The 12,758-nt window shown below is 42.0% G+C and overlaps 1 protein-coding gene across 1 annotated transcript in view; it reads right to left on the bottom strand.

Annotated features, from left to right (window-relative positions):
* The window catches only part of LOC142140033 (uncharacterized), a 56,456-nt gene extending 44,923 nt beyond the window's left edge, over positions 1 to 11,533 (bottom strand). Inside the window, exon 1 of the mRNA XM_075197894.1 lies at positions 7,848 to 11,533. Coding sequence (XP_075053995.1) covers positions 7,848 to 11,335 — 3,488 coding nt within the window. The 5' untranslated portion in view covers positions 11,336 to 11,533. The remainder of the gene's footprint in view (positions 1 to 7,847) is intronic.
* Between the last annotated feature and the right edge of the window lie 1,225 nt (positions 11,534 to 12,758).

Genomic DNA, 12,758 nt, shown 5'->3' with positions numbered 1-12,758 from the left:
GGTGCAACTTGTTTGCTGTGCTTCTAACTCTCTGAGCTGCTCCTTGTGTGTTGCTATCTGCTGATTTCCTGTGTCCCGAACTCTGCCTGTGTGACCAAGTGCTGCTGATCTCCTAAATACCGAACTCTGCCTCTTTGACCAAGTGCTGCTGCTCTCTTTTGTACCAAACCCTGCCTGTTTGACCAAGTGCTGCTGGATATTTGTGTACCGAACTCTGCCTATCTGACCATTCCTTGCCTGTTTTACTGTGTACCAGATCCTGGCCTGTCAGACAATCCTCTGCCTGATCCTCTGTGTACTAGATCTTGGCCTGTTTGACCATTTCGCTACGGCTAGGGGGTTTCTGTTTGTGCTGCACCTCCAAGCTACTTCTCTCTCTTTTAGACGCTGTTGTTACATCCTAAGGCAGTCCAGGGGGCCATGGCCTACGAGTTCTTGACAGCAAAGCCCATCCTGCCTTGCGGTGGTTCTTGATGAAAACAGAGGAACTCATTAGACTCTGCGCCCCTGGCCCTGGTCTGCTTGTGCCAATTGGGATTGACACAGATTTCTTTAGATTTGTAACAGTTTGCACTGTCCAAAATGGACCCAGTAGGAGATCCCTCTCCAAAGGATTTATTACAACATCTGCTGGGAAGATTAGAGAAGCAAGAGGCCAATCAGAAACGCCTCATGCAGTTTCTTCAGAGACTGTCCATCTGGATTCTCTACAAAATACTCTGGTACCACTTCGCTCAGCAGTTACCCCTGCAGAGTCTCTGTTCCAGCTTCTACCTCTATCTCGCAGTTGCGTTTTTCCAACCCCCCAGTGTTTGATGAAAACCTCAAATTATGTAGAGGTTTTGAAAACCAGTGGGCGATTCAATTTGAATTGTTGCCTGGTTTTGTCCCCACTGAGAAGGCTAAGGTTGCCTATATTATATCTCTCCTTTTGGGTCAGGCCCTCGTCTGGGCTTCACCTCTGTGGGATAGGAATGATTATATGATTGTTCTGAATTTATGAAACCTTTCAAAAAAATATTTGATGAACCAGGGACGGGTCTCAAGTGCAGCCACAGGATTTTTTTAGCTTATGTCAAAGTTCTCAGTCATTGAGACAATACACTGTCCAATTTAGGACAATGGTATCCGAATTACACTGGAACAACGAGTTGCTTGTGGCTACCTTTTGGCAAGGTTTGCTGATAAAATAAAGTATGAATTGGCTTCCCGTGATCTTCCGTCTTCCCTTGACGAGCTCATATCTCTGTGTGTAAAGGTGGACTTACGAATGAAAGAGAGATCACAGGAGAAAGAACAGACTTGGCGCCCCACCATTCGTCTAACCCCTCAGATTCAGGATCCTTCCGCACCCTCTGAGGAACCAATGCAGCTAGACATGGTACTAACTCCTGAGGAAGTGGAGAGAACATTTAAAAACAAATTATGTCACTATTGTGGGGGAGATGGTCATTTTATCGATACCTGTCCTATCTGCCCGGGAAAATGACAATGCCTAGCAAGGCAAGAGGGGGTCTCGCTGGGTTCGCATGATATCTCTCTCTCCTCAATTCTTTTCGAGAAGAGAATCTACTTTTCCCACGTTCTCTTATTTTGTGGGAAACATTATTTCTCTCTTTTTGCCCTCGTAGTTTCCGGAGCAGCAGTTAATTTTATTTCTTCTGCTGTGGTTTCGGAATATGGTATTCCCACTACTCCTCTTGAATGCCCTGCATGCATCATGGCCATCAATGGCAGCAAAATCACAGAGGGCCTATATCAGTTCCAATTACATTACAAATTGGATTTCTACATTTGGAGATTTCTTTATTTGTAATCCCCAAGGATATCAGCTCCCTAGTCCTGGTCCTTTCTTGACTTCGTCTCCACTCTCCTACGTTGGACTGGCAATTCGCCCAAACTCTCGCTTGGAGACAGCAGGGCCACTCTCATTGTCTAAAGAAAGTGGTGCCGCTCTGCCTAGCTTCGGTTTCTTCTTCCCTGTCTCTACCACCCCAGTACCAGGAATTCTCGGACATCTTTTGTAAACAGAAGGCAACCAAACTTCTGCCTCATCGAGTCTGGGATTATGGTATTGAGCTTCTTACTGGGAAACCCATTCCTTGTTGACATGTGTACCCTCTCTTTATTCTGGAGACTCAGGCCATGTCCAAATACACTCAAGAAAATCTGAAAGGGGGCTTTATCACTTGCTGGTGCCGGATTCTTTTTCGTAAAGAAAAAGAATGGTGGTCTTTGTCCCTGCATAGAGTTTTGTGGTTTAAACACCATAACTATCAAAAACAGATATCCGCTACTACTGATAGCCGTACTCTTCAATCATATCAAAGGAGCTATAGTCTTTTCCAAATTAGATTTACGAGGGGCTTACAACCTTATCCGCATCAAAGAAGGGATTAATGGAAGATGGCATTTAATACCCATGATGGTCACTTCAAATATTTGATAATGGCCTATGGGCTATGTAATGTGCCAGCTGTGTTTCAAAATTTTATTAATTAAATTTTTCAAGATCTTATTTACCAGTTTATAATCATATATTTGGACGATATCCTTATAATTTCTTGGGATTTCCACTTCCATTGAAGACATGTACGAGTAGTCCTTACTCGACTTAGAGAACATCATCTTTTTTGTAAGTTATAAAAATGTCTCTGAGCAAAAACATTTATCTTTTTGGGTTATATTCTCTCGGGAACTGTTCTACAGATGGGCCCTGCTAAACTGAAAGCCATCTTGGATTGGCTTCTTCCCATTGGTTTAAAGGCCACCCAACGTTTTCTCGGACTTTCTAAGTACTGTAGGAAATTCATTACAGTGTACCCCACCATCATTGCCCCCATTACTGCCCTTACTAAGAAGATGGCTAACCCTAAGCTTTGGTCCCCTGAGGCTCTCAATACTTTTGACCAAAAGAAAACAGCGTTTTCCTCAGCACCTATTCATCGCCAACCGGATCCTCAGCTTCCTTTTTTCATGGAGGCGGATGCCTCTTCCTATGGTACTGTTGTTTTATCCTAGCAGGGTCCCTCAGGAAGATTGCATACTTGTGTTTTTTTCTCCCGCAAGTTTCTCCCCGCAAAAGAAATTATTGTATTGGAGACCAAGAGCTAGATTTACTAAGCTGCGAGTTTGAAAAAGTGGGGATGTTGTCTATAGCAACCAACCAGATCTTTCAATAAAGGACAATCAGGACTCCCCTGATGAAATGAAGCCTATTCTGGACCCTAACTGCAGACTCAGTTGTCCTCCCGGCAGAACCTTTTTCTTACCACATCTTCGCTCATGCCTCTCATTTTGCGGGTCATGCTATTGTCAAAAAAATGGAGAACTTCTCACCTGTTATTACTGGTGGCCGTCTTTGTAAAAGGAGGTCAAGAGCTTTGTGACAGCATGTTCGGTATGTGCTCAGCATAAGGTCCCTCGGGTCAAACCTTTTGGCCCACTTATTCCTTTGCTCATTCCTGAAGTTCCTTGGTCTCAGCTTTTTATGGATTTTATTAACGATTTACCTCCTTCCAGGTCTTATACCGTCATCTGGGATATCACAGATCACTTCTCAAGAGCAGCCCACTTTGTACAACTCAAGGGAATTCCATCCTCCTCTCTTCTGGCAGATCTTTTTATCAATGAGGTGGTTTGTTTATATGGCTGTCCACTTCACATTGTATCCGACCGCGGCTCACAGTTCATTTCAAAGTTCTGGAGAGCCCTCTGCACCAAATTAGGTATTAAACTTGACTTTTCTTCGGTGTATCACCCCTAGTCCAATGTACTTACCGAACGGACCAACCAAAACTTGAGAAATTCCTTCAAACGTATGTGTCATCTCATCAGACGGATTGGGTTGAACTTCTTCCTTGGGCAGAATTCGCCCATAATAATCATTTATCATTTTCATGAGGCAATTGCAATTTCTACTTTTTTTGTAATATACGGTTGTCCTCCGAGACCGCCAACCTTCTCTCAAACTCCGATGTCTTCACTTCCTGCGGTTGATTTTCTTATATGCAATTTTTCTCTGATTTGGGCACCAACTTGAATAATTTCTCCATCCGCTCCAAAGGGATCTACGATAAAAAGAGGTAATCCATTCCTAAATTGGTTCCAGGAACTATAGTATGGTTGTCAATCAAGAATATCCATTTAAATGTTTCCAGTATGAAGCTAGCACAGAAATTCATTGGGACTTTTTTCAATTTCCAACATCATCGATCTAGTAGCCTTCAATCTTAAACTTCTTTCTTAACTTCGAATTCCCAATGCATTTCATACATTGAAGCCAGTAGTCAGAATCAGTTCTCTACTCTTAGAAGGTTCCCTCCCTCAGTTCCTTCTCAAAATCAAGCAGAGTATGAGGCTAAACAATTACTGGACACTCGCAAATCCAAAGGTTCTGTACAGTTTCTCGTCAACTGAAAGGGCTATAGTACTGAGGAGCACTCCTGGGTTAAAGCTTCGGACATTCACGCCCCGGGTGTCAGGTTACAAGACTCGTCTGTCGGGTTGGGTTTTTCAAACCTAAAACACACAAAGAACAGCGCTGTGTAGATTGAGCAATATCCAAAAAGAAAAATTGTATCACAAAGAATCCCAAACTTCTATATGAAAAAGATAGGTCTCTATATTATAAACACATTTAATCAGTGATTATATAAATATAATAATTATACAAAAATCATATATAAAGATAAAACACAATAAAAAATTCCACATATAAGCTAGAATGTACTGTATAGTATAAAAAAGGTTCCAGACTAAATTCCAGCACTGTATATTCAGATAAGATCGAACACGTCCATCATGAACCTGAATACAGAAACAGTCTCCTGAGGAATCCTAGTGTAGTACTAATTAGGGAGAATAATGTCCCCACTTGAAATGTGCTTGTGCTTGAAAATAGATCCCACTGGAACAATGGTAAGAGAGACAAGGTTCCTAAATAAAGTTGATATCCAGCTTCAAAGTTTTCAGACCTTAATACTCCGTTTCTCTCCTTAGCAAGACAACCGTGGGTAGTCCCAATGTATGAAAGGTAACAAACTTCTTACCGGTATAAATTAAGTGTCAACCCTCCGGAGGAACATGAACATGCACAATAGTCCACAGTAATCCAGGGCACGTCAACTGTAGAATGTCAGTGGTAACTAGTAACTTGTGCATCTTGTATCCGCGTCTGGTAAGGAACAGAGAAGGAAAGATTAGTTCTACCTGTATTGCAGTGCTCTCTGAGAAAAAGGGGACTGAAGCCGGCATCCTATGACTCTTATTTTCGTCTCACAACATCAACACTTTTGGGCATTCACGCCCCCCGATTACTTAAACAGTTTCATTTGAAATACCGTAACAAACCCTTTTAGAGTGTTCGGAGTCCAACCGTACGGCAGCAGGTACTGTTACTAAACTTACCTTATCCACGCTTCAGCGCTGACTTCTCCGTGCTTCTGGGTGTCAGGTCACAAGACTCGTCTGTTGGGGCGGGTTTTTCAAACTTGCCTTTCTATTTAATGCTGACACTGACACCTGCACAGTGTCAGTGCAACTTGTTTGCTGTGCTGCTGACTCTTTGAGCTGCTCCTTGTGTGTTGCTATCTGCTGATCTCCTGTGTACTGAACTCTGTCTGTTTGACCAAGGGCGGCTGATCTCATGTGTACCAAACCCTGTCTGTTTGACCAAGTGCTGCTGGATATTTGTGTACCCAACTCTGCCTGTCTGACTATTCCTTGCCTGACCTACCGTGTACCAGATCCTGGCCTGTTAGACCATTCAGCTACGGCTTCTGGGTTCCTGTTTGTGCTGCACCTCCAAGGTACTTCTCTCTCTTTTAGACCCTGTTGTTACATCCTAAGGCAAGTACAAGGGGCTGCAACCTGCGAGTTCTTGACAGCAAAAGCCATCCCTCCTTGTGGTGGTTCTTGGTGAAAACCGAGGAACTGTTACGGCTGACAGGGAACACCACGAACTTTTAGAACAGGCAGAAGACGTCTTCACCTATAGCAGCCGCCTTTCCATTAGAGCTGGACCTCAGATGCCCCCAGGACTTAAACTCAGAGTAGTACAAGTTTATGATTTCGCCACAGCGCTGGCGAGGGCCAGATAGGAGGTAGTAACGGACAGGGCCACCTTAACTACATTATGGACCCCCGGGCAATGCAGTGCACCGGGGCCCCTATATATATATATATATATATATATATATATATATATATATGTATATATATATATATATATATATATATATATATGTATATATATATATATATATATATATATATATATATATATATATATAAAAGTAAATGAGAGGAGGCGCACAATAGTGTAGTATGGCAAGTCAATGGAACCAGGTGAACCAAACCAGAAAAAAGAACTAAACCACCAGAAATGAGTGAAAGCTTCACCGCTTGCTACGGAGGATTGGCAGCCGCCCGCACGGGGGAAGTGTTACATAAGAAGGAACAATTACAAGATTTTGGACTATAATATTCACATACTGGTGTTAGTATCTTAGCGCCCTCTGTATCAAATCTGTGATATATATATATATATATATGTATATATATATATATATATATATATATATATATGTGTGTATATATGTGTGTATATATATATATATATATATGTATATATATATATATATATATATATATATATATATATATATATATATATATAAATACTGTGTGTGTAAAAAAATATATATGTATGTAAAAAAAGTGTTTATATATATATAATCACTTTTTTTTTACATATATATATAGGGGCCCCCTTAACTTACCTTAAGTCTGATCCCCTTATCCTCTTTTTTCCGCGCTGCTGAGTTTCTTGTGCGCTCCTCCGTGCTGTGCTTGCAGTGAATGCTGGGCATGCGAGCACGGAAGAGGGTACCAGGGAGGGAGCCGGATCACCACTGACGTGACCGCAAGGTAAGTATTTTCATTTTTTTTTTTTCAGGATTTTTTTCCCAGCGCCATCCGAAATGGGCCGTCTTGCCCGCAGGGCCCCCGGGCACCTGCCCATTGTGCCCAATGGAAGAGATGGCCCTGGTAACGGAGTCTAGTAAACAGGCAGAGGTCGAAGGGCAATAGCAGACAGCAGAGTGAAGTCCAGGCAAGGGTCGGGGGCCGGCAGAAGGTAAACGTATCTAGAGAACAGGCTAAGGTAAGGGTCACTGGCAATCCAACAAGGTCCAGAAGCAAGCCAGGGGTCATACACGGGAAATCAATAGAGAAGACAGCGCAGGAGCAGAAACAGGGAACAGGGAGCCTAGCTACACAGGAAGCTATAACTGGCAGTGAGGCTCAGTCCTCACTGCCTAAAATAGTGAGGGGAACCAATAGCAGCATGCGAGCCCCCTCCTAAATCAGTATGCTGCACTCATACCCCTATGCGCGCGTGCCCGGCTGTTAGACAGCTGGCCGGACGCGGCGGCAGAGGAAACTAACCGTCCCGGTTGTTGCCTAGGCAACTGGGACATAGAGGGCGGAAGTGACGTCCCGGTCGTCATGGTGACAGCCAAGACGCCAGAGGCACCAGGAAGTGAGCCGCGGCTCATAACAGGAACTCGTTAGACTCTGCATCCCTGGTCTGCTAGTGCCAATTGGGATTGCCACAGGATTCTTTAGAATTGCAACAGTTAGGAAGTACAGATTCTTACATTATGTCCTATGAGTCTGTACAGTATGATATAAATACATTTGTTAATAAAACGTTTCTTATGCAGAACTATTCTTTAGACGGGTTTAAAAAAATGTTGGAATGTTTTGGAGGTATGTACCATGTATGTTTAATTTGAAATATGCAGGTTACTCAAAATGTAAACTCATAGTGTCCTATAGCTTACCTCTCCTGCATCTGAATCCGAATGTTCCTAGCTGTTGGGTCTGTTCCTGGATAATGATCTGTTGACAGTTTCTTTCCATCCTTCTGTACCAACGTAATCAAGAGTCCTCGACCTCTCAACAGGTTGTTCTTAGTGAGGGCTGTAAGCTCCAGACCTGTGGCGGGACCGTTTCCCTCCTGCATGCTCCTCACATAAGTGTCTATCTCTTCTGGACTGGGTTGAACTAGTAACGTCAAATCTGACCTTTTCTGGATTTCTCTCGTGTTCTGACTGTGTGTGCAGCTGATTGAGAAGGTCTTCATTGTGATCTTTTCTAGCCATTGCCTTGCCTTCTCCTTTAACTTCTGGGTACACTGTTTAATTAAGGGATTTTCCCAGGCTTTTTTTGTCAGGTTTATTAACTGATTAGTTAAGAAATCATTTATCTCATTGGATGCATGTTCAGATATCATTTTCTGAAGCTCCTGTCTCATCCTTATTACATCAGGGAACCTGCTCCTAGAATCCTCTGTGTAGCAGGAACTGTCTGGTATGTTGCTGATAATAATGGGTATAACCTGGTCATTGATCAGAGACCTAGTGGGCACATGTTTAATAATGTCTGTGAGCTGTGTTGCGCATTCTGCAATAGAGACACTTAGTTGAAAGCCCTTCACCAAAGCTCCAGACAATTTGGATTCTTTCAATATTTTTAGTAGGAACTTACTAGAATTTTCCAAGATTGATATGACGTTTTGTAAGGTTTCATGAAGACTGAGCACTTCTGTGACTGCAAGACTGCATGCTTTACCTGTTATTTGCTTTAGGTGCTCCTTATTACTTAATAAAATCTCATAATTCCCAGGATTTTCAGCTTCCAGTGTGCTCTTTGGTACAGCTGTAGTTACAATGAACTTAATCAAAGTTCTCTCCAGATCTTTGTTCTCGTTCACACAGCTGTTTATTTCCTCTTTGATTAACTTCTCTATTATTGCCTTTATTGCTGCTTCTGCTGCTTTGTCAATTCCATATGTAATTGCTTCTAGTGCTCCTTGCTTCACTAGTTCCTTTCCAGCATACTTTGCAGTCTTGATCATGGATTCTTTAGCTGTAGCATTCGTTGCAAGGCCTTTGATAGATTGTATCACTGCATCTTTATTGGCAGAAGAGGTTAGTGATGTCAAGCTGGTGGTGGCTGAAGACAAGACCATTCTTCCTGACTTTATTACATCGTGTGCTACAGAGGTAAAACTTCGAGTTCCATTCAGAAGATCTTTGGCGACACTGTATATTGCCTTTGCCGCTTTCTTTACTAGATTGAATCCAGCTGTCACTAGTGATAGTCCAATAGTAATGGCCTTTGAGATTGCCCATTGTGCCCAATCAAAAGTCCCAGTTATCATACCTTTTACTCCTGATATCATATCACTAACACCCTCTGAAATAAGACCCATTCCAAACTGACTGGCTGCCCCACAGGTTAAACCACAGATCAAAATTCCACCCAGAACCTGTAAGGCACCAAGTATACAACACAACAAAGCAGCAATGCAGAAAACGGGCTTCTGCTCCACTTCAAAAACAAATGATATCCCATAATCATAAAGCATGGACATTTCATCCGTGACTACCTTATTATTGTTGTCAGACAGACTAAGCACTGATACCTCTTTTGTTATTACATCTTTATTTCTGTCCTGAAGATCCTTTAACTTTTCCAAGGACCTATCAATATAATTAACCCAAGATTGGAGCAAGCTCATCCGTGTTTGCATCTGTAAAGTAAAATTGGTCTCATTGTTGTGTGGCTTAAAGTTCGTTTTTCGGATCATGTTGCCAAATGTCTGAGTGTTACAAACTTCAGATACATAAACGTTCATAGCTTGTTTGGATTCTTTCAGCAGGCTCATAGCCTCCTGCTTGTAATCACCTTTGCTCTGATTGATTGTAATAAAGGCACGATTATAAAGGGAGATAGCTCGGTACACAGAGTCAGTGCTTTCTGCTTTCATCCAGTAATCTAGTGCACCATAATCATTCTTCTTTTCATGGATGTGTAAGAAAGTGCGATCCATAGCAACCTTAATGAAGTCATAAAAGTTTTCAGATTTACCTTGTAGGATGTTTTCTGATCTTTTTTTCAGGACATCTCTGAGTTCATCCTCAAGGAGCTTTAAGTCTTTGTGACTATTGATGTCCTCTTCATGAAGTGTCAGCCATAGGGCCCAGGTCTCTTTTAATGCATTAAGGGCAGGTTGGTAATCTAGCTTGTTACTTTTGGTCCTTGTTGAAAACCAATCTTTTACATTTCCAATACAATAAATGTCTTCCTTTTCAGTAGGGGAATAATGTTTCTCAAACTCTGCAAGATGTTTACAGAAGAGGGTGAATAGCTCATGACGCATGTTCACCTCCAAGAGCTCATCATTCTCCATGTCTGCGATACGTTGTTTCTCATAATTTTCCCTCAGACATCTCATGATCTCTATTGGTTGGCCTTGGTATGAGGGAGACAAATCCTGTTTATGTAATATCATCTGCACCATGCCTGGGTTTCCTTTACGAGATGTGCGCCCTAATATTTGTTTTTCAACCCTCCTGTTGGCAGGGAAATGAGTGAGAATTACACTTAACCCTCCACTGTGGTTGACCTGGTCAGTGACCTTAAAGTCTGTTCCTCTCCCACCCAGGTTTGTAGCCAATATAACTTCTCCTGAGTCAAAATTACCTCTCATTTCCACATTGTGCTTATCACTCCTGGTATACAGTGTAATATTATTTGAGCTGGAGACTGCTCCCAGGTCTACTAACTTACTCTGAAGTTCTTCTGCTGTTTTCACATCCTCACAAATCACCAAAGCAGCTTGACCATTGACCCACTGGTTTGGGCAGATTCTGGACTTCACACATTTACAAATCTCTGTGATCCACAAATCCCTCCCTTCTACTTGCAGGGCCATTAACTCAACTTTCTTGGTGTAGCGGTGAGTGGGTATGACATAGCAGGATGCTTTGTAATGTTTTTTAAGAAAGTCAACATCAGCCTCATCACCCAGTGTCCCTGACACCCCATAAAGCCCTGAACCACAAGCATATTTCTGGAAGAAGTGGAAGTTGGACAAGAAATTAGTTACATTGGATAATGGGGATATGGATAATTGATGTTTCATCTGAAGGAACTGCTGCAGTCCATCTCCCCAGCGCTTGTTCTTCTCCAGAACGCCTGTGGATTTGAAGTCAATGGGAATTATGCAGTGATCGTCATGTGAACAGGCCTCATCTCTGAAGTCAATCATGTATTCCCTGTTAATCTCCATCACTATGGCCTTGAGAGCATTCTCTGCAAAGACACAGAGCCGGTTCTGTGTGTATTCCTTCAGGTATCTTGGGAGCAGAATAACACTTTCATCTTGGTCATCTTCCACATCAGGAGGTTTATAGTTGTCAGAATATTTTGTTTTAGATGCTATTTCTTCAACCGTTGCATCAATTAGATCTTTTTCACTCATTAATAAACAAGCTTGTCCGTGTTCCAAAAGTAGTATGCAGATGGTTTGATTTTTACCTAAAATAGAACTTGAGCCTAAAACATTGGCTTTTCCATTCTGCAGCTCATAAAATTTAAAATTGACAGATTCATTTAAGACTTTGCCAAATAAGGTCAATAGATCTTTCTGCTGAGAAGGTCCAAATGTACTGATCAGCTTTTCAAACTTCTGTTTCTCCAAATCCTTGTACTTGGAATCAGTTTCTTCTGACTTTACTATCTGTAGGTCCTCTTCACTGATGAGACCAATCTCCACACCGCACTCTATAATATGCTTAGCATTGAAATGTTCAGATGTTCCTTGTCCCAACACAGCATCTGTAGCCAGTTTATGAAAATACTGGATTCCAGTTGCCCAAAGAATATCTCCTGTCTCTGACTCTTCAATTCTCTGGCACATACATACCTTTGCCCATATTGCAGTCAGCAGCTGGTCTAAGTGTCTCATTCCAGTGGCTTCATGAGAGAGAAAAGTGACCTGAACCCCACCGTCTAAAGTCATATAGTCCACCTCATCCACTATAGCCACATCAAACTTGCGACTCCCGCGAGTTGTTGTTTTTTCAAAATCTTGTCTTAGAATGTCTGCAGCAAAGTTATCCACTGTCCCATATACAATTTGTGAATTATAAGCACTGTGTATGCATTTGTCTCTATCCTGAGAATCAGTGCATTTATGAAAGTCTGGAGGAGGAACTACGCTACATGTCACATCAAACATTTCATACAGTTTCTTCCACTCCTCTTGATCACGGCGAGCCAACACTGGGGAGCTGGTTATAACATCCACAGTCTTTCCCCTGATAGCTTGTATTAGAGCAAAAAGTGCCACAATACAAGATTTTCCTTCACCTGTGGCGATCTCCAGCATACAGCCTTCACAGTCTGGGGTCTTGGACAGGAGCAAAATCAGAAGAGAAGCAAGCTGGGTGGCTCTTGGGAAATATCCTCTGCCCTTCTCTCCTGCATAATTTGGGGGGACAGTGGTGATATCCTCAACAGCAACTGATAAAGCAAGTAAAATTTTCACTAGTTTTTCCAGGTTAGGATTGACCAAGTCAATATCTCTGATCTCTCTTATGCATTCTGCCTTTGTGTTTTCATTCAGATCTTTAAGTACAAAATGAGTAAGTTCATCAATAACTTTGTGTAGAACTTGTTTAAGAATAATCAGGATCCTGTCTGAATATCCAAGGTATCTCATCTCCTCTATAATTGAATTCACATCTTTATCTTTTTCATTTTGCACTTCCTGCTCCAGATAACTCATAGGATCATCTTCCTGTAGTACAGACATTGCAATCTTGAGTTCTATATGGTAAGTTTGCACTTGATGAAGAATTTGCTCCACTTCATCCTGAGAAACTACCTTCTTACATACCTCA

The sequence above is a fragment of the Mixophyes fleayi genome, chromosome 2 (genome assembly GCF_038048845.1).
Source record: "Mixophyes fleayi isolate aMixFle1 chromosome 2, aMixFle1.hap1, whole genome shotgun sequence".
Classification (NCBI taxonomy): Eukaryota; Metazoa; Chordata; class Amphibia; order Anura; family Limnodynastidae; genus Mixophyes; species Mixophyes fleayi.
Note: the sequence above shows the minus strand (reverse complement) of the source record. Positions and strands in the feature narration are given on the sequence as shown.